This window comes from Heterodontus francisci, chromosome 2 (genome assembly GCF_036365525.1).
Source record: "Heterodontus francisci isolate sHetFra1 chromosome 2, sHetFra1.hap1, whole genome shotgun sequence".
Classification (NCBI taxonomy): domain Eukaryota; kingdom Metazoa; phylum Chordata; class Chondrichthyes; order Heterodontiformes; family Heterodontidae; genus Heterodontus; species Heterodontus francisci.
In genome coordinates, this window is record NC_090372.1 from 83,544,600 (window position 1) to 83,567,439 (window position 22,840).

The 22,840-nt window shown below is 42.6% G+C and overlaps 1 protein-coding gene across 5 annotated transcripts in view; it reads left to right on the top strand.

Moving 5' to 3' along the window:
* Positions 1-14,827, top strand: part of nek10 (NIMA-related kinase 10) — a 485,577-nt gene extending 470,750 nt beyond the window's left edge. For all 5 annotated transcript variants that reach the window (XM_068059792.1, XM_068059804.1, XM_068059810.1 and 2 more), the window contains 3 exons: positions 937-989; positions 1,939-2,000; positions 12,735-14,827. In XM_068059792.1, coding sequence (XP_067915893.1) covers positions 937-989; positions 1,939-2,000; positions 12,735-12,786 — 167 coding nt within the window. In that variant the 3' untranslated portion in view covers positions 12,787-14,827. The remainder of the gene's footprint in view (positions 1-936; positions 990-1,938; positions 2,001-12,734) is intronic.
* The last annotated feature ends 8,013 nt before the right edge of the window (positions 14,828-22,840 follow it).

The following is a 22,840-nucleotide window of genomic DNA, read 5'->3' on the forward strand; positions in this document are numbered from 1 at the left end:
TTAAGGTGAGGGGCAGGAGGTTTAAGGGGGATTTGACGAAGAACTTTTTTATCCAGAGGGTGGTGACGGTCTGGAATGCCCTGCCTGGGAGGGTGATAGAGGCAGGTTGCCTCACATCCTTTAAAAAGTACCTGCATGAACACTTGGCACGTCATAACATTCAAGGCTATGGGCCAGGTGCTGGCAAATGGGATTAGGTCGACAGGTCAGGTGTCTTTAATGCATTTGTGCAGAATCGATGGGCTGAAGGGCCTCTTCTGCACTGTATTATTCTGTGATTCTGTGAATTGGCTTAGACATGGGGGGCATCTCCCTTTCTCTTCTTCAAAATAGTGCCATGGGATCTTTTACATCCACCTGAGAAGTCAGACGGGGTCTCAATTTAATGTCTAATTGGACAGATGTTACCTCTGTGAGTGCAGCATTCCCTCACTATTGCGCTGGAGTGTCAGCCTAGATTTTGTGCAAGTTCCTAGAGCAGGACTTGAACCCACAACCTTCTGACACAGAGGCGAATAAGGCTGACACCATAGAACAAATGCTTTCAGAATATATGAATCTCAAATTTTCCATAGGCACTGATATATGAAATAAGCGAGTTTTTTAATAACATACAGCAATAATGCAGAGTCTTTGGGATAGATTTCAAAGTCACCACCGTGTGATCTGGCAGACAGTGTATTGCCTATCTGTTATAGTACCCAACTGAAATCAATGGAGTGAAGATTGAATGGATTCTACAAAGGCAGGTGATCTGCTCCAACCAGGTAGTGAAGATGAAAACTGATGGGGTTTTGTTCAGACAGATATTGATGTTTTAAATGGAATGCTAAATAGTCATGCAGTAGTGGGCCAGGCATTTGTACAACTGTTACATCAACCTATATGTATTTGTTGTTCCATCATTTTTGATTATTCTTCTCTACCAAACTCTAGTGAATACCTACAGCTATGAATATGAGGAAGGAATAACATACGAGCAGATGCAGGTTTGTGTTTCATAATATACATGTTGAACTACAGTTATCTGTATTTAACAACAGTTAAACTTTGAACTAATTTTTAAAAATGTAGCCACACTGCATTTTATTTCTTTTGTTTCAAAAATTTGATGGGCTGGATTTTAAAGACTCTCCGATGCCGAGAACGGTGGCGGGGGTAGAGGGGGATGAAGATAGCAACGAAGGAGGCCCAACGCCAGTAGCCCCATACCGATCTCGGTGGTGGAGGCGAGGCTTCGTGGCGGCCATGCCGCCACACGGCAACAGGACCATGATTTCCATATTTAAATTAATTTACATACATGATTTAATGAAGGTCCCGTCGCCTCCTTTATCGCCACACCGATCTTCATTAGGGCGGCCGGCAATGCTGTGCCTTCGAATCCCCATTTGGGGAAACAAGGCTCGACTCCTGTGGGGAGCGGGGAGGAGGAACTTTTCTTAGTGCGGGAGGGGGACAGCAGATTGTTTGGGGGGGGTTGGGAAGGGCTAAAGGACAAAGTGTCAGAACTTTGGTAGGGGGAAAGGTCATTTAATGACGGTAGGTATTCTGGGGGGGAGGGGGGGGAGAAAAGGCAGACATGAAGTTTAATGCCGTGGTTGGGGGGGCGGGGGGTGGTGGGAGAGGGCATGGGAAGAGCTTTCAACTCAATTTACAATAACTGACCCTTTAAAAATGGTGCTGGCGCCTGCGCATAGGCGACGGACGCCATTGCCGGGGACGGCTCACCCGCCCTCTCCACATCTTTTAAAATGCAGCCCAGTGTATCAAGTAAGTTTTTTTTGTCCAATTCTCCTATTTCTACAATGTTCAGTACAATTTTAAGCAAAAATTTTTTATAAATATTTAATTTATAGAAATTATATATTATTAAAAGACAAGGAGTTAAAAATAACATTTGTTTGTCTGCACTTTTTCCTTTTGTTTCATATATAGACCATGATTGAAGACGTTCTGATTGAAAGTGGTTATTATGATATCCTGAACACTGTTAACAGGTAAGTTTATGATCAAAGGGGTTAATTACAACCCCGAAGACTTTGGGCCCGGTAGGAATTGAATATGTAAAAAATCTAAAACCCAAATCCATCCCACCTCAAACCAGCCCATTTTTGCTTTTAATGGAGGTGGGGCGGGGGTTGGGAATTGGGTCGCTTATTTAAATATTTTAATGAAGCTGCGTGCCTCATTTTTTTCTGTTTTTCAGGCTTAATGCTGGCTGGCCAGGATTCCCAGGCCTTTGGAAACCCAGCAACTAAAGGGAGATGAGGACTGCGGCATGAAAGAATTAAGTGCTTTTCAAGCACTGCTTGTGGGCCAGGAGGAGCAGAAGTGCTTCCTCCCCACCCACAAAACAAACCTGTTAATCTCCCTAGCGATCACATCCTCCCATGATCACTGTTCAGCGCCCCACCCTCCTCTGTAAGCACTGACCCCTTGCTCCTGACCTCCCCATTACCCAACCACCCCTCCCAGATCACTGACCTCACTGATTCCCCACACCTGCAATCACCAACTCTCCTCCTTCCCCATCTGTCCCTTCAGTATTTCTCTGACCCCTCCTAGATCTCTCCCTGACCCCGTCCATCTCTGCACCCAATCTCTTTCCAAACCCCTGTGATAACAACCCCTTGACCCTCCAAACTGTGCTGTATCCATAACCTCTCACAATCTCTATCCCAGCAGCAGGAAGCCTATCTACTTCTTGGCTGTGGCCCCTTCTGCAGTGTTCCCTGCCTAACATGGATCAGGCTGCCTTCAGGGAAGCTGTTTATAAAAAAACGCATGCCTTGGAATTAAATCTCAATGGCATTCGACCAGAACTCCTCACCACTGTTTGGAAATCCTGCCCCAGTAATTATCGGGGCCAAAGCTCCGCTGTTGGTTACTAATGATTTTGAAAGAACTCTTTTGTTGCTATTTCAGTTTTGTTTACAGTAATCATTAAAGATGCAGCTATAAAGATTTATTTTCAGTCACAGCGATAACCATCGTTAAAGCTACAGCAGTACAAAAAGGCAGTGGCCACTCCATAGTAAGGGTCGGGAAAAGGTACCGATATAAAATATCACACTTTGACCAAAGGCACTGTAGTGTACAATGTAACAAAGCCATAAACCATTATTTGTTGTGTAAGCTTTGTTAAGATCTGTAACTGTGATGCATTTCAGCCACATTTGCACCATTACCTCATTTACAAATATGCTTGAGCTGCTTTTCCTTGGGAATATTTATCAGTTAAACTTGCTTAACTCAAAAATACTGATCCATTGGGGTAATTCTATTGTTACAACCAGGCGAGAAAGGGATCGAGGGGTTCCCTCTTAGCCTTTTCCTGGTTTGGCAGTAACAGGGTTTAATTTTTAAAACACCATGTCTTTAGCTTCCCCTCAGCGAAGCCTTGTTCACTGCTCTCCAATTGTAATAGCAAAGAAATCAACGAGACAGGTTTTCTTAGATTTAAACAAAAAATGTGTAAGTTTATTAACCTTAAAACTCTACTACAGTTAAAACTAATAAAAATAAGCGATGCGCCTACACTAGCATGCATACGTGATAAACACCCATGCAGATAGAGACAGCAAAGGAGAAAGAATCAAGGGGAAAGGTTTGAAGCAATAGCTGGGGTTCATTTACTGTCTTTTGAGTTTGATGTAAACTCTTTGATTGCATTTCAATCTTGCTGTCTTGTTGGGGCCCAGTGCACTCTTTTAAACTTGTTTCGATGGTTTTCTGTCTTGGCTTAGTTACTTCTGTGGGTCCCTGTCTTTGCGTGAGAGGGAGAAAGAAAGAGAGAGAGGCCTTCCTTCCCTTTTGTCTTGAAATTGCAGTCTGACCCAAACTGTTCTGTGAGCACAATTCAAAACTCCAAGTTGGCCAGCAGGTTAGTCATGTGATAACCCCTTATTTGCAACAACCGCTCCCGCGGTTTGTGGCTTGTCCATCTTAGCAGGCACCCTCAGTGGGGTTGGGGGGCAGTGGGGGGATGGAATGCTGGCTTTCTACACATTCAGTGTCTGGTGATCAAAATCCTGGTTTAATTGAATCAGGGAGCAGTTCCATTGTCTTCTCCAGGCAACTGTCTCTTAGAATGCAAATGTTTCCAGCCACTGTCCTTTTAAAATGCAAGTACAGTCATATTTCAGTCCAGTAAGAGTTTAAAAATTAATGTTCCATAAATTAATATGCCTCATTCTTGGCAGGTGTGGTTTTCCTCACACTATGCACCCATGGTCCTGATGCACCCATAACTAGTAATTTAGCCAACTATTACAAATGGACCTGAACTCCTGAAATGCACTTCAGTAAGGCTGCACATTAGGAGCGCAATTTCATAAAATAGCCCTTATAATGTACAGAAGCTAATATGAAGCTAAATTTTGAGCACTGCTGTATTTTAAGATTTGTCAGCTTTTTCCATGGAGAGGATTTGGATAATATTAAGTTGTTGGTTTTAAATTTAAGGTATCAGGTTTCATTCACTGGTATGACTCTTGCCTCATAGTCATAAGGTCATGAGTTCAAGCCCCAATTTTAGCACAGGATCTAGGAGGAGTTGATGCATTGTCTGAAGATGAGATGGTAACCTGAGAACCTGTCTGCCTGCTCAAGTTAAATGTAATAGAACTGTGACACTATCTGAAGAACAACAAGGAACTTCTCCTAGTGTCCTATTGCCTTTGCTGTAAGATCAGGAATGGGGCTGTTCACTGGTAATTCCAGAGATGCTCTGATAATGATGCAGCCCATGCCTGCTTAAAGCAGAACTTGGATAGCATCTAGCCTGGGTAGGTAACATTTGCACCACTGATGTGATGGATAATGACCATCTCAAACAATAGGAAGCCCAGCCATCTCTTATTGTATCGTCATGTCCAGGTCCCCCATCACCAACATCTTGGGGGTTGTCATTGACCCGAAAATGAACTGGACCAGCCATATCAACACCATGGCTTCAAAGGCAGGGTAGAAACTGCAATGAGTATCTCAATTTCACAACCTTCAAAGCCTTTCCAGCATCTACACGGCTCATCAGGAGTATGATGAGATGTTTAATGCTCACCTACATGTGTGCAGCTGCAATAACAATGAAGAAGGTTGACACAGTCCAGCACAGACCAGTTTGCTTGATCGATGCTACTGCCATTGATTTCAATATCTACACCCCACCCCAACTAACGTACTGTGACTGCAGTTCTACATAATAATGTAGTGCAGTAACTTATCAAGGTTTCTATAGTATTAAAGCCTTCCCTATGACTTGCAACGTTGAAAAGAACTACAGAAACATGTCGTGGGAACACAAGCACCTCCAAGTGCCCCTCCAGGTCACATACCAAGCTGACTTATACTTTTACACTTGTTCCATCATCATCGCTGGGTTAAAAGCCAGGATTTTCCTACTTAGTTCCACTGTGGCAGCATGATCACCACAAGGGCTGTGATGGTTCAAGAGTAACCTTCTCGATGCAATTAGGGACAGACAACAAATGCGGCCTTGTCAGCATCACCCATATCATGAGAACAAACCAAAAATACCGACCAGTAAGGTTTGCGATTTTTTCTTGTTCATGAAGATGGAACTGAATTTAGTTGGAGTAGTTGAGATTGTTATGATCCCCTTTGAGATCACCAGCAAACCAAAAGAATTGAATCCACCAATTGACCCCAGTTTAGGAAACTAATCCAAACAGACCAGATTTCACTTTTATAAATTTTTATAAACATATATATATATGTTACAAATTACATCTTAACGATCAGATACAACAGATAGGTCTCACGGTTTCACTGGGCAGTCCACCCAGCATCTATGGCATCAAATTACAGACACACAGTTCTTCACAACTCTGAAGTTCCTCAGGCAGGTTTTCAGCTCCTTTCATCAAGGATTTAGCTGCTGTTCTTCTTCCGACAACAGTTCCCTCTTAATCCGAACTCCACGCGTGTGGTCTTCAGCACAGGGCGCACTTCTCCAGAAATTCCTGCGCTCTGCTCATAACAGTCTTGATGGCATGGATTTATCAGTCTACCCTTTATCTGAGTCCTTCAGTGACAACCTGTGCACTGTATAGCCGGGTCCGATTAGTCGGCTACTTTAAGTAACAGAAACAGCTCCTGGATTCAGTCTTCACTTTCTTTTGCTTGCCAGCGCTCCACTCCAGCCTGATGTGCCTCATCTGCCTTGTCTGCCTGATCTGGGGAGGACTCTCTCCTCTTATCTAACCAGTGTCAGTTTTCCTAGAAACCTTTTTTTATCAGCTTCTGTTTCAGTTTTGGTTTCCGATTCTGTTTCAGTTTTTAGGTTTTGTTTCTGTTTCAATTCTAGTTTCCCTTTCAGTTAGGGTCTGTCTCAAAAAAAACCAAGCTTTGCAACCATGGATTCCATCAAAAGATTTTGTTACAGCTGCTTCTCTGTATATTCACTTGTTGCCTGTAAATAAGGCACATACAAACAAATGAATTAAGAGCAAGAGTAGGCCACTTGGCCCTCGAGCCTGCTCCGCCATTCAATAAGTTCATGGTTGAACTGAATACTCCACATTCTCGCCTACCCCTGATAACCTTTCACCCCCTTGCTTATCAAGAATCTATCTACCTCTGCCTTGAAAATATTCAAAGACTCTGCTTCCACCGCCTTTTGAGGAAGAGAGTTCCAAAGACTCACGACCCTCAGAGTGAAAAAATTTCTTCTCACCTCTGTCTTAAATGGGCGACCACTTATTTGTAAATAGTGACCCCTAGTTCTAGATTCTCCCACAAGAGGAAACATTCGTTCCACATCCACCCTGTCAAGACCCCTCAGGATCTTCTTTGTTTCAATCAAGCCACCTCTTAGTCTTCTAAACTCCAGCGGATACAAGCCTAGCCTGTCTAACCTTTCCTCATAAGACAACCTGCCCATTCCAGGTATTAGTCTGGTAAATCTTCTCTGAACTACTTCCAATGCATCTACATCCTTCCTTAAATAAGGAGAACAATACTGTACACAGTACTCCAGATGTGGGGCTGAATTTTACCGGCCCCTCGATGCCGCAGGTCACGGCGCAGGGGCTGGTAAAATACTGTGGAGAGAGGCCCGCCTTGACCCGCAACATCGAGAAGGGCCCGTCGCATGTTATCGGCGGCAGGACCTTAGTGTGGCCCCCGCGCCGCACGGCGGTGGCACCATAATTAGCATATGGTAAACGATACTTACCTTTGCTGATTATGCAGCCCGCCGCCCCTCCATTGACACTTTTTGCTGAACGGGCAGCTGTCACGTGCCGTCCCGTTCACAATTTGAAAAGCCGGCTGGTCCTCAAAGGCAGAAGTTGTCGCCAGCGAAGGTAAGTGCTGTTATTCTGGGATCTCACTCTGCATTACAGAAGGGAGGAGGGAGGGGAGATATTCGGGGTCTAACTCTGCATTCTTAAAGGGAGGAGGGAGGGGCAATATTCAGGGGTCTCACTCTGCATTCTTAAAGGGAGGAGGGAGGGGGGATATTCAGGGGTCTTACTCTGCATTACTGAAGGGAGCCACTGCGATTCAGCCCTCTGTAATGGTTGGCAGTTCTGTGCCATTGACTGCCTCTGTCATTGAAGGAGCAATGGCGCTCGAGTCACCCTGTATGTGGGGAGAGTGCCAGAAATGGTAGGCATGTGAAACTTATATGTCTTGTGGGTCAATTTATGCAGCATGTTCAATCTTTATGTGGTCATGTTGTGCCACTCTTGGTGGGAGCTAAGATGGGCAATGTTATGTTATGCAAATACTTCAGCCTTATCTTTCGCACTGATGTGCTGGGCTCCCCCATCATTGAGGATGGGGATATTTGTGGAGCCACCTCCTCCAGTTAGTTGTTTAATTGTTCACCACCATTCACGGCTGGATGTGGCAGGACTGCAGAGCTTAGATCTGATCCATTGGTTTTGGGATCGCTTAGCTCTGTCTATCGCATGCTGCTTACGCAGTTTGGCATGCAAGTAGTCCTGGGTTGTAGCTTCACCAGGTTGACACCTCATTTTGAGGTATGCCTGGTGCTGCTCCTGGCATGCCCTCCTGCACTCTTCATTGAACCAGGGTTGGTCTCCTGGCTTGTTGGTAATGGTAGTTGGGGGATATGCCGGGCCATGAGGTTACAGATTGTGGTTGAGTACAATTCTGCTGCTGCTGATGGCCCACAGCGCCTCATGGATGCCCAGTTTTGCATTGCTAGATCTGTTCGAAATCTATCCCATTTAGCACGGTGATAGTGCCACACAACACGATGGACGGTATCCTCAATGTGAAGGCGGGACTTCGCCTCCACAAGGACTGTGTGGTGGTCACTCCTACCAATGCTATCATGGACAGATGCATCTGCGGCAGGCAGATTGGTGAGGACGAGGTCAAGTATGCTCTTCCCTTGTGTTGGTTCCCCCACCACCTGCCGCAGACCCAGTCTAGCAGCTATGTCCTTTAGGACTCGGCCAGCTCGGTCAGTAGTGGTGCTACCGAGCCACTCTTGGTGATGGACATTGAAGTCCCCCACCCAGTGTACATTTTGTGCCCTTGCCAGCCTCAGTGCTTCCTCCATGTGGTGTTCAACATGGAGGGGTACTGAGGCATCAGCTGAGGGAGGGCGCTAGGTGGTAATCAGTAGGAGGTTACCTTGCCCATGTTTGACCTGATGCCATGAGACTTCATGGGGTCCAGAGTCGATGTTGTGGACTCCCAGGGCAACTCCCTCCCTACTGTATACCACTGTGCCACCACCTCTGCTGGGTCTCTCCTGCCGGTGGGACAGGACATACCCGGGGTTGGTGATGGCAGTGTCTGGGACATTGTCTGTAAGGTATGATTCCGTGAGTATGACTATGTCAGGCTGTTGCTTGACCAGCCTGTGGGCCAGCTCTCCCAACTTTGGCACAAGCCCCCAGATGTTACTAGGGAGGACTTTGCAGGGTCGACCGGGCTGGGTTTGCCATTGTCGTTTCCAGGTCGATGCCAGGTGGTCCGTCCGGTTTCGTTCCTTTTTATTGACTTTGCAGCGGTGAGTGGCTTGCTGGGCCATTTCAGAGGGCATGTAAGAGTTAACCACATTGCTGTAGGTCTGGAGTCACATGTAGGCCAGACCAGGTAAGGACAGCAGATTCCTTCCCTAAAGGACATTAGTGAACCAGATGGGTTTTTACAACAATTGACAATGGTTTCATGGCCATCATTAGACTAGCTTTTAATTCCAGATTTATTAATTAAATTCAAATTCCACCTTCTGCTGTGGTGGGATTCGAACCCATGTCCCCAGAGGAATACCCTGGGTCTCTGGGTTACTAGTCCAGTGATAATATCATTACGCCACCGCCTACCCCTGTGCAAAATTAAGATTATTCAGCCAGGTGCGGCACACCTACAAGAAGGAATGTTACACTCGAGTGGAAGAAGAGGATCGCAACTTCATAGGACTCTGGACACAGCAGGGTAAGTATGTCACAGCAAAGCAGAAAGTGCTAGAGAAACCCAGAAAGTCAGGTCTCATCTGTGGAGAGAGAAGCAGAGTTAACTTTCAGGTCTGTGAACTTGGATAAGTTAACTCTGCTTCTCTCTCCACAGATGCTGCCTGACCTGCTGGGTTTCTATAGCACTTTCTGCTTTGCTGCCAGATTGACAGCAGCTCCACTCTTCAGCAGTCAGGTAAGTATTTCTTTGAGAACTGTCAGGAAGCAGGTGCTGGGACGCTTAAAATAGGGTTCCAGCACCTGCTACACAACTGTCAAAAACTCTCTCATTGCACTGAATGTCCCACCTCTCCCCACGTAATATGGGGAGGGCAGCGCCTGGCCTCTAAGGAAATGAACCCTCGCGATTAATATCGCGGGGGCTTGGCAGAGGCCGGAGAATGCGGGCGTGCTGCCGGGTTCAAAGGGTGCTGCGGCAGTGCGCAGCACCCCAATAAAATTCAGCCCATGGTCTCACCAATGCCCTGTTTAACTGAAGCATAACCTTCCTACTCAATTCCCCTTGCAATAAATGATAACATTCTATTTGCTTTCTTAATTACTTGCTGCACCTGCATACTAACCTTATGCAATTCCTGCACTAGGACACCCAGATCCTTCTGCATCTCAGAGCTCTGCAATCTCTCACCATTTAGATATATTCTTCTTTTTTATTCTTCCTGCCAAAATGGACAATTTCACATTTCCCACATTATACCCCATTTGCTAGATCTTTGTCCGCTCACTTAACCTATCTATATCCCTTTGTAGCCTCCTTATGTCCTCTTCACCACCTACATTCCTACCTATCTTTGTGTCATCAGCAAATTTAGCAGCCATACCTTTGGTTCCTTCATCCAAGTCATTTATATAAATTGTAAAAAGTTGAGGCCCCAGCACTGATCCCTGTGGCACACCACTTGTTACATTTTGCCAACCAGAAAATGACCCATTTATGCCTACTCTCTGTTTCCTGTTAGCTAGCCAACTTCTATCCATACCAATATGTTGCCCCCTACACCATTAGCTTTCATTTTTTGCAATAACCTTTAATGTGGCACCTTATCAAATGCCTTCTGGAAATCGACATCCACTGGTTCCCCTTCATCCACAGCACATGTTACTTCCTCAAAGAACTCCAATAAATTGGTTAAACATGATTTCCCTTTTACAAAACCATTTTGACTCTCCCTGATTACCTTGAATTTTTCTAAGTGCCCTGCTATAATGTCTTTAATAATAGCTTCTGAGATTGGTATTAAGCTAACTGGCCTGTAGTTTCCTGCATTCTGCCTCCCTCCCTTTTTGAATAAAGGAGTTACATTTGATATTTTCCAATCTCAATGGAACCTTCCCTGAATCTAAGGAATTTTGGAACATTGAAACTGACGCATCAACTATTTCACTAGCCATTTCTTTTAGGACCCTAGGATGAAGTCCATCAGGACCCGGGGACGTGTCAGCCTGCAGCTCCAACAATTTGCTCTGTACCACTTCCCTGGTGATTGTAATTTTCTTGAGTTCCTCCCTCCCTTCCATTTCCTGACTTACAGCTAATTTTGGGATGTTACTCGTTTCCTCTATAGTGAAGACTGATCCTCTTAGTAAAATACCTGTTCAATTCATCTGACATCTCCTTATTATCCATTATTAATTCCCCAGACTCACTTTCTATAGGACCAACACTCACTTTGTTAACTTTTCTTTTTTAAATATCTATAGAAACTCTTACTGTCTGTCTTTTTATTTCCAGCTAGCTTTCTCTCGTACTCTATTTTTTCCCTCCTTATCAATCTTTTAGTCCTTCTTTGCTGTTTTTATATTCTGTCCAGTCTTCTGACTTTCCACCCATCTTTGTGTAATTATATGCTTTTTCTTTAAGTTTGATATTATCTTTAACTTTTTTAGTTAACCATGGATCGTGGATCCTCCCCTTGGAATTTTTCTTTCTCGTTGGAATGTATCTTTTCTGTGTATTCTTATATATCCCCTTAAATGTCTGCCACTGCATCTCTATTGACCTATCCCTGAACCTAATTTGCCAGTTCACTTTAGCTAGCTCTGCTTTCAAGCCCTCATAATTGCTCTTATTTAAGTTTAAAATACTAGTCTTGGATCCACTCTTCTCTCCCTCAAACTGAATGTAAAATTCAATCATATTATGGTTGCTGCTACCCAGGGGCGCCTTAACTATGAAGTCATTATTAATCCTATCTCATTGCACAATACCAGGTCTAGTATAGCCTGCTCTCTGGTTGGCTCCAGAATGTGCTGATCCAAGAAACTATCCTAAAAACGTTCTATGAACTCCTCCTCTAGGCCACCTTTGCCTATCTGATTTTTCCAGTCTATATGTGGATTAAAATCTCTCATGATTATCGCTGTATCTTTCTGACAAGCTGCCATTATTTCTTCCTTTATACCCTGTCCTACAGTGTGGTTACTGTTAGGGGACCTGTAAATGACTCCGACAAGTGACTTCTTACCTTTATCATTTCTCATCTCTATTCAAACAGCTTCTCCATCCCGGTTTGCTGAACTTAGTTTATCCCTCTTTATTGCGTTAATACCACCGTTAATTACAGAGCCACCCTCCACCTTTTCCAAGCTTCCTGTCCTTCCTAAATGTCATGTAACCCTTCAATATTCAGATCCTAATGTATGTCATGCTGCAGCCATGTCTCTGTAGTGTTCGTATCAGTCTCACCTCACTAAAATGCCAAAGACTTGCAGGTTGATAGGTTAATTGGCCATTATAAATTGCCCCTAGTATAGGTAGGTGGTAGGGAAATATAGGGACAGGTGGGGATGTGGTAGGAATATGGGATTAGTGTAGGATTAGTATAAAATGGGTGGTTAATGGTCGGCACAGACTCGGTGGGCCGAAGGGCCTGTTTCAGTGCTGTATCTCTAAAACTAAACTAAAACTAAAAGCTCCTTGCAATAAAGTGTTAATCAGTTCTGTTACCAAAAGACAGAAAAAGTGTCTGTGTGGTCAAATATGAAGGATAAAATATCCAGTTGAGATGACTAGAGGGACCTATTGTTACACCTCTGGGTTACATTGTTATGTAATCGAATATTAGATAGTACAAAGAGCGCAGAAATCATTACCATAGCATCGCTGGAGGACCAATTGTTTGGGAATTGTTTGTACAATCTTAAATAGAAATAGTGCCTGGTTTCCTTTTGAAACAAACATGACAGATAATAATCCCATTTTCTTTTTGCTAGATCCACAATACAATGATTCTCTCACTCTCTCTGTTTCAGGAATCACACTTACCCATGGGCAATCAAGAATCATTTAACTGCAAGGCGATAATCTTCCTTTCAAAGTTTCATAAGAAATACACAACAGAACTGCCTGCACATGGGATTATAGGAAGCGATTATTGGATGCACATTTCTTTCTTGAAATGCACATTGAACTATATATATATGTGTAAAGCATGCAGTGAAAACAGGAACTGTATTTGCAAATACAATGCAGTATCTACCATAAATATTTCCTATCCAATGTATTCTTTATAGAACTGAACTGCTTCAAAATAATTTCTGCATTTATTGCTTAAAATGCACAAGAATTGAATTAATTTATTATTGTGTTATTTACATGAGTTCTTGTTTATTCAACATGGTAAAGGTTTAATATTGATATGCAACAAAATATTGTGGATATGGGCTCAGACTAGCACTGATGTCACAGCTAAAAAACAAGGTTTTCTCAGCTTTTTGCTTGAATTGCTCAATAGACTCAATATAAAGAATGGATTTTTGTAATTTATCATGTTGTCTGTAAATGAGACAATCTGATAAACTATGAGGAACCATATTAATGGACTGATTGTCATCATTTTTAGTAATGGGCAACATCTGGTAAATTTTCAGTTTAAATACATATTGTTGGCATAATTGTTTTTTATGCTTGAGTTCAAAATTGTTAAAAAAAAATGAGACTATTTATACAAGGAAGGTGGCATAAGACAATTCAGGTATGTTGTGTTGATTTGAAATCAGCAATGTTTCTTTTCCACCCATATAATACATATGAAAATAATTGACTTTTTTCAATTAGACCTTCAAAATTTTGAAGATGACTTTTTGATGAAGAAATTAGTCATATTTTGTGTTTAAAAGCAGTAGCAGTTTCTCTTCCAGTGCGAACAGAACAAAACGCAGTAGTAGTTTGTTTCATGAGGGTATCCCAGCTGTATTGAAGTATTCTCAGTGAAGAATGAAAGGATAATTATAAACCTATTAGAACACTGAATTCTCCATAGATATGATTAGATAATCAATGTAATAGACCAATATTGACCGATCAGATATTGTAACACTATCATTATTGCTTTCTATTTCAACTTGGAGCAAAATGAAAAACAGCTACAGAAAATTCCAATTGAAAATCAAAAATATTGATATTTTTCAATTTATCTTATTCATCTCCTGCTTTCTTATTAGGTTATCCTGTCTGATTTATCAATATCTTATTACGCTGCTGCCTGATGTGTATCTGCCAGAGCATATGCAATGAATGGTTTCAATGTACAGAAACATCAACCATTTCTTCATTATAGTTTATCTAAAAGTGTCAGCACATTAATCAAACTGCAGTAGAAAACAACATGTTTTGGGGGAAAGGGGTTCCTTCTGTAATTTTTCAGGCATATCACACTAGACGGCTCAATATAATGTAGCTGCAAATGTTGATTCAGATGTAACACCAGCACTGCTTGTGGCTATACCTGCATCCCTAAAGAAAGTAGCTATAGGGGGTGACTCTCTCCTCATTTTATTACAACTAATGTAATTCAAACACAAAAGTAGAACTCTTTAGTTTCGAAATACTTTGCTACTTTTTAATACAGCTAAATGGATTGAGCTCACAGCAGAAAATGCACTAATGTTGCTGAATGTTCATTAGTAATTGCTGCTCATATGTGGCTTACTTTCTGATTAAGCTGTACCTCATTGTGAATGTACCAGTATTACTAGTGCACAAAAGACTCGTAGATTTCTAGACCTGTCATCTTTGTAACTCAGTCATCATTTACAATTGTTACTAATGTTTCAATGTCTAATGCCTCCTGGGATTTGATAGTCCACATAGAAAATTGTGACTCAGGTACATAATTTTAGACAACAAAAAAGAGCTGGAAAAGTGTCACCTAGTTATTAATTTTTTGATTGTTAATGTAACAATAATGGTATGGTATTGCACTTAAATGGATCTTTAAAGAAATACATTTTAATGTAAACACAAATTTAAATACAAATGTTATTTGCCTGTGCAAATTGAGTAAATAAGTGTATTTAAAAATAAGTTTCTGTTCATATTTGCAACTTGTACAGTAATATGTTAAGAGGCATTTACAAAAGTTGGTATGTTCTATTTTTGTTATATCTAAAAATTCTCTATATTGAAATTCTCTATATTAAAATAAAATCTATAATGAACATTTCCTGTTTAGCATAATTTTCATTTTTAATTAAGAGATGAATTAAAGCAAAATAGTTGGTCAACTCACCAGTTAAATTGTATGATATCAAATTAAGAGTGCTATGATTTATATTAGCCAGCACCACTTTGCTTCTGTACCTGTTTATGCAGAAGGAAGTATGACAAAAAAAGTTTTAAAAGAAATAGCAACTCCTATTTTTCAAAAATGAAACCGCATTTTAAATACTTCAGTATGACAGCTAGTGTAATCTTGGCAATGGGCATATGGTTGCTGGCTTTCGATTAGTTATCAATTAAGCCAGATGCTTTGAATCGGGTGAATTGAATGTGTTTAATTTGTGTTGAATGGGAAAACCCTGCCAATGCATATTTATGGTCTTCATCAACACCCCATGTGGCCATTTATGAGTCAAGAGCCTGAATTATACGATCAGGGCCACCCACTTTACCAGTGTAAATCCAGGAACCTGGATCGGAATTATGGCCAGAATTGTGTTCAGATGGAGCTCTGCTCATTTTAATGCCTGCCCAATTTTCCACCATCATTGCCAATGACCAGGAAAGCACTCGACTATTGTTGTAAATCAGGCAACAATGATGTAGTGACATCATATGCCCCTTTTTCTGTCATCTCTGTCTCATTTGCACTACTTCATGCTCTTGTCAGTATTAAAGGGGTGCCCAGAATTGCTGGACTCTTTAGAAACTGCAAACTGAATTTAAAGAGCCCTGTAGATGTACCTGGAGGAATTGCAGGTCAGTCAAAGAAGCCTGCAGTGCAACATGAAGCCTGCAGTTACTGAGGCCTTTGACTTGGAAGGTGAAACTGACTCTGTGCAAACTCCAGAGAACTATCCTGCTGCTTCCAGTTGTCCATAGGAAAAGTGATGAAAGTGCTTGCTTTAATAAAAACATGGCATCAGTCACCTAATTGATGCAAGTATCAGCTATAGACTGACTGATGTTATTGATTCCCCTGTGGCAAGGAAGCAGAGGCAAAGAAGTGGTCTTGCCTGCAAAAAGGCAATGCTATGCTAACTGTGGCAGTTGATTGCAGGAGATGACACAACTATGTGACAACCTCCACAGAGAAGGGCAGCCTCTTTAGGCACTATTAATCAGAGAACTGTGAATATGTTGTCCTGGGTCTATAAGTCCTGTTGGGAGGTTGAGGATTCCTGCAAGCATGACTCTTCCTATTTTGCCACTCTTCTGCTACAGCTCTGATTGCTCTTTCCATTTGTTGCGGACCCTCCTCGCCCTGAAGCCAGAGTGGAGTTGCCAGAAGGACCAGTAAAGAAAAAATGTGCAGTCACAATAACTCCTAAAAATTCAGCAATTATCAGACACTAGATAGTGTGATGGAGTCCTAATGTGCAGACTGCTACCTGAACAGTTGAACTTTAAATGTACTGCTAGGCACTGACTTTGGGATTCAAAGCTTGTGTTTTTTTCTGGGACAGTCATTTACTAGAAAAGGAAACTGAAAGCTTCAGAGTTCTGGGGAACATAGGACTGGTTAGAACCAGTTAAAACAAACAGTGCTATGATCAGAAACATGTGACAGGAGCTCAGGTTTCAGTTTACAATTTCACTCTGCAATGTGTGGAAGAGGATCTGAAATACACTGAGTGTATCAGGGATGGCATTGTGAAAGATGGGATCTGGAGATTTACTTGAACAGTTCAAAGACCTAAAGAACATTGTGGCTGTAATTGGTGATATCTGTGCGAAGAGGTCTGCCAAAAAGACTCGTGAGATCTAACTTTGTTGCATCTGATAATTAATGTATAATCTTTAAGCTATTATATTATATACATACATATAAACACACATATTGACTGTGATTTAACTGTCAGTTCATGTTTGAGTTAGGGGGAGACAGTGGCGTAGTGGTAATGTCACTGTACGAGTAATCCAGAGGCCCAGGCTAATGCAACAGGGACAGGGGTTTAAATCCCACCATGGCCACTGGTGGAATATAAATTCAATTAATAAATAAAACATTCTGGAATTGAAAGTTACTCTCAGTAATGTTGCCATGAAACTATCATGGATTGTCATAAGAACCCATCTGGTTCACTAATGTTCTTTATGGAAGGAAATCTGCCATCTTACCTGGTCTGGCCTATATGTGACTCCAGACCCACAGTAATGTGGTTGAATCTTAACTGCCCTCTGCGAGCTACTCAGTTATCAAGGACTGGTCTTGTCAGTGATGCCCACATCCCATGAAAGAATAAAGAAAAACTTTTGTTGGTTTTGGTTTGAAAGTTTAAGCAAAATTTACAAAAAATGACATCTTGTCTGTTTTCTTCTCTAAATTGGGGTCGGTTGGTGGATTAGATTCTTTTGGTTTGTGATCTCCAAAAGGATTATAACAAAATTGGCTCATCCAGGATCTGATTCAGATTAGCCTGTGCAATGGGTTCACTGGAATATTCCAGAGTTTAAACAAACCAGATTTCACCTTTACTTTGGCTGTATTCAGTGCAAAATCACCATGAGTACTATTGGTGTCAAGCCTTTGTTAAGAGAGAAGTTTTGTCTCTCAGCATATTGCAAAAGCTGAGAAAGGTTGATTTGATTTCTATAGCAGAACATGTGGAGATTGATGTGAGTCCAAGGGCTAAGAAAGCAGAAAAAATCCAAGAATTCGCTCCTCACTTGAAGCTGGAGAAAGAAATGGAGGTTTCTGCTAAGGTTCAAATAGAACTAACCAAAATTGAGTTGGAGAAGATGAGATTGGAAAGAGACAAAGAAAGCGAATGAGCAGAAAGAGAAAGACAAGAAGGAGAAAAAGAGAAGGACAAAGACGACAGAGAAGATGAATTTCAAAAAAGAAACAAAAGTCGAAAACTGGAATAGACTTCGAATTGAGAAAGGAAAAGTTCAAAGTCAGTGGACATGAATTGGATGTGAAAGCTGAGGATGACCCAAAGAAAATTCCTCATAGTTTTGCTTTGGCAAAGAATATACACTTGGTACCTAAATTCAGTGAGATGGGAGTAGAAATGTACTTTGTGTCATTTAAGAAAATTGCCATGAATTTGGATTGGCCTAAATCATCTTGGACAATGATCCTACAGTGTGTTTTCATAGGGACAGCTTTGCACTCTTCCAGATGACCCCTCACAAGGCTGTGGTAAACTAAAGGCAGTTGTTCTCAATGCCTATGAGTTGGTACCACAGGCCTACAGACAAAAATTAAGAAATTTTAAAAAGATACAGGGCCAGACGTTTGTGGAATTTGCTAGAGAGAAGGAAATGGTGGCTGGAATTTTTGTTGGGCAGGAGACCCTGTCCACCGGCCAAAAAGTCGATGGGGAGCCAGACCAGGATTTTATGCTCCCCAGGCCCTTAAGTGGTCTTGGGCGGGACTTCCACCTCCTTGAGGCAGGAGGTCCCACCTAATAGAGCTACCAGCCAATCAGTGGGCCAGAAGCTCTTAGTCACAGCAGCGCCACAGGGAGCAGTGGCTACTGCTAGGACTGCACCCAGCCATGGCAAGGAAGGTGAAGGACGGAAGCCAGGAAAAAAAGTTTGATTCGAGGGGACGGACGCTATTTCTGTGGTAAGAAAGGAAATGTGAAGGCTGAGTGTTCGAAATGGAAAAACAAACCCATCACATGGCGTTCCCCAGGAAATAAAATACTGTCCTAGCAGTAAAGTTCACAACAAGCAAGTCGTTTCTCCCATTTTCACTGATGGAGTGAATCCGGTTACAGAAAACCATATAAGTTCTCTGTTTGAGGGTGAAATATCCCCAGTTCTGTCTGATAATACAAGCAAATCAATTGTTAGCCTTAGAGATACATGGACAGCACAGTCACTAATATTGTCAGGTGACATGAACTTTTTCCCAGTAGTTTGCTGAATGCAGAGGTATTAATCCAAGGGATTGATGGAATTTATTTACCCATTTCCTTATATAGGTTGATTTAAAATGTGACTTGGTCACTGGTCCTGTTGCCATCAATGTTCCTAGTTTGCCTATTCGGGGTGTCGATTTTCTGCTAGGAAATGACTTATCTGGGGATAATGGATTGGCATCTCTAGTGGTTTTGGAAAAGCCAATTGTTGAAACCGAGGCTTTGCAGGAAAAATTTCCTGGAATATTCTCAGATTTTGTTGTGACTGGGTCCCAGGCTCATAGGGTTAAACAAGATGAGAAGGATTAAGTTGTTGTGGAGAACAATTTGGGTGTTTGGTTGGCTGAAACTTTTTTCAAGGATTTGGATGGGGATGTTGGTGCTAAAGCTTCCAAAGCTAACAATGGTGAATTGTTCAGCAGATCTTTCTTGATTGAGGCAACACAGGCAGACCCTGACTTAAGAAGCTTGTCTCAGATGGCACGTTCTGAGCTGAAGCTGAAAAGGTCCCTGAGTGTTACGATGACATTCTGATGAGGAAGTGGAGACCTCCCCAGAGGCCCGCTGATGAGGATTGAGCTGTAGTTCATCAAATTGTTGTCTCTCCTTTCTACCACAGAGAAATTTTGAGAATTTCTTGAGATTCCAGTCGCAGATCCTTTAGGTATTTGGAAGACTCAGGCTAGGGTAATGACCCATTTTTACTGGCCGAAGCTGAACAGGGATGTGGTTGACCTGTAAGACGCATCACACATGTCAGGTGGTTGGGAAGCCACAGCCTTCAATTAAACCAGCCTCATTAATAACGATACCTGCATTTGATGAACCATTTAGTAGGGTCCTGTGGATTGTGGATTGTGTTGAACCCTTACCTAAGAATACGTTGGGCCATAAGTATCTCCTGACCATCGTGGATTTGTCCACTCTATTTCCAGAGGCAATTCCCCTGAAGAAGATCACAGTGATTGAGGGCGTTGATCGAGTTTTTCGTTAGGTTTGGGTTGCCAAAAGATATTCAGTTTGACCAGGGCTCAAATTTCATGTCAGGTATATTTCAGGAGGTCATGTGTACTTTGGGAGTGTAGCAGCTCAAGTCGTCTGCTTATCACCCACAGTCCCAAGGTGCATTGGAAAGACATCACTAAATCTTACAGAGTATAATTAGTGTTAAGACCAGGTGAGAAAGGTGTCTAGGGGTCTTTCTCAGCCTTCACCTGGTCTTATTGTAACATGGTTTAATTTTAAACACCCCATGTTCTTAGCTCCCCCTTGGTGAATCCTTGTTCACAGATTTCCAATTATAAGGCAAAGAAATGAGCACAAACAGGCCTTCTTAGGTTTAAAGTAGAAAGGTGAAATTTATTAAAATTTAAACTTAAACTCTAATCCGGTTAACGCCTATGGATACAAGCCATGCCCCATGCTAGCATGCATATGCGATACGTACATGCAAATAGAGACAGAAAAGAGCAGAAGAAAAAATAAAGTGGAAAGGTTTGAGGCAATATTAGAAGAGTTTCTTGTTACTGTGCTTTGAGCTCACTGTAGTCCTTTTGTAAGTAGTAGTTCTTGCTTGTAGGTAATTCTTGCTTTTCGTTGGGGCCCACTATTCTTCTTAAACCTTATTCACTGTAGGAGACTTTTATTTCCTGGGGTTCATGCATCTTCAATGGTTTCCGAAGCTGGTGAGAGCGAGATGAGAGCAGACAGGAGAGAGGTCTTTTCAGTCCAGGAGCAAACAGCTTTCTCAGTTCAAATTCAAAAAAACTCCAACAGCCAGTTAGTCATGTGACTAAACTAGTCTGACCATGTCTGTTTGTGTATTCGGCCATCTTAGTAGTTAACCTGGAATGCTAGCCTCTCCACCTTCAACCTCTGATAGTCAAAAGTCCATTGTGGATTAAATTGGAGCAGGGAGTGGCCCCTTTGTCCTTTCCAAGTACTGCCTGTTACTATCTTTCCAGGCCTTCTTTTTTTCCCAGCAACAATTTTAAGTTTTAATGTTCATGTGGCAAATAATGTGTGCCTCATTCTTGACAGGTGGGAGGCTGCATTACACCTCCACACCCAGGGAAATGAAATGCGATTTGAAAAAAAACGCGCATTTCATTAAAAGGTTTGAGAGAAATATACGATACAGAAAGAAAAACCATGTGTTTCTCGCATTCATTTCCATTCATTCATCAATCTTGAAGCTTATTAGAATTGTCTTTTCTGAGTGCCAGTGCTGCTTTAATTTCCCTTTTTTGGCATCCAGTAGCCATGTGGTTCATTGGGGAAGCTTTTCTTCAGTTTGCCCATTGCCATGACTGCCTAGGGTTTTGCTCCTGTTGAGGTAATTTTTTTTTCCCAGGAGAGTTAGTAGTGGGCAGGTCTATCCTGAACTTCTTTCAGTATTTTGCTGAATCATGCAATGACTTTTGACTTCAGGGGATGGGTGGTTCCCTTTTCCTGTGACTGTGGGGGAGGATTCTTTGTTAATATCCCCTTTGTTCTCTGGGACATTCCTACCTGCAGGTATTTGTGCAGACTTTACTGCATTCCCCTGTGGCACTTCAACTAGTTGAGGCATCATCCTCAAGGTTTTGGTGCCCCCTAGAGGCATCTCTTTGTCTCTTCAGGTTCCTGTAAATACTGTTAGCAACTCTGGTGGGGTGCTTCTAGTGTCTGCATTTACATAGCAAGATGTGGGGTCTAACTTTTCAAATTTTTTGGGGTTGGTTGCCCAGACAGCAGGGGTTTTCATCTGGGATTCCTCCATATTTCCTTTAACCTGCCCCCTTGGTCACTTCTTCCCCTTCTCTTTCTAAATCTTTGCCAGCCGTGTGCCTGCCTGTCCCCTTTTGTTCTCGGCGGTGATCGCTTACAGTTCACCAGCCATCTGCTGGAGGGTCCTCCAAACACTGGAACAGGACTTAGGGGTGCAGGTTTTACTGTAGGTTGGGGTTTCCCCTCAACCTGGCACATGTGGCAACTCCTGCAGTACTCCACCACGTCTTTGTCGAGTTTTGGCCAGTCAAACTGCTGTCTTTTGCGGGCTTTGGTATTTCGTATACAGGCATGTACAGCCACAGTAGTCTCGTGGGCCCTTCTTAATATTTCTCTCCGGTACCTCTGCAGCACCACTAACTGGTGAACTACTATCCACTCCTTGCTGTCAGGTCTGTGAGGAGAACTCCATTTCCTCATCAGTACCTCAATCTTTAAATAGTAGCAATCAGGGACTCACTCTGCTTCAATTTCAGACTGGGCAGCCTGTGCTAACTCTCTCAATACTGGGTCAGCTTGCTGAGCCTCAGCTAGGGAAAATCCATTTAATTCATTCCCTGGGTCTCCTAACTTTCCAATAAAAGTTTCGGACAGACAGATCTGTTCATCTGCCTGCAGTGCTAATTCAGTCTCCTCTGGGGGAGCTGGTTTGATCATGGCCTGATCCACTACATATTCAGGGGAACTGTCTCCTGCCACTGCCCTGTCTCTCTGACCTCCTAAAGTCTTTCTTTCACTACTGGTGGGGGGGTGGGGGGGTTACTACCTTCACCCTTGCCAGATCATTACCTAGGAGCAGGTCAACCCCGTCAACAGGCAAACTAGGGACAATCCCTATGGTCACCTGTCCCAAAACTAGGTCGCGCTCCAGGTGTACCCAATGTACAAGTACAGGCATACACTGCCCTCCAATACCATTCGCCACCATTTTGGTATTCACTGCACTCTCTGGGGGAAAGGTCAGGCCTTTTCCCAGTAAAAGGGATCTAGTGGCCCCTGTGTCGCTGAGAATCACTATAGGCTGGATGGCCCCACTCGAGGGGTATAGGGTTACTTTCCCTTCAGGCACAAAACCCTAATAGCCTTCAGGAATCTGATTAACTTTTCCAGCACTGGCTGTAGTAAGCTTCCTGGGTTTCACTACTGCTGCAGTTAAAGCCACAGCTTGTTCTGCTGTGCTTTGCATCAGATCCCATCTTCACGGAACAGGTGTGCCCTCATTAACCCCATTAGTTTCCAGCACTCAGCTTTTAAATGCCCTGCTTTATTACAAT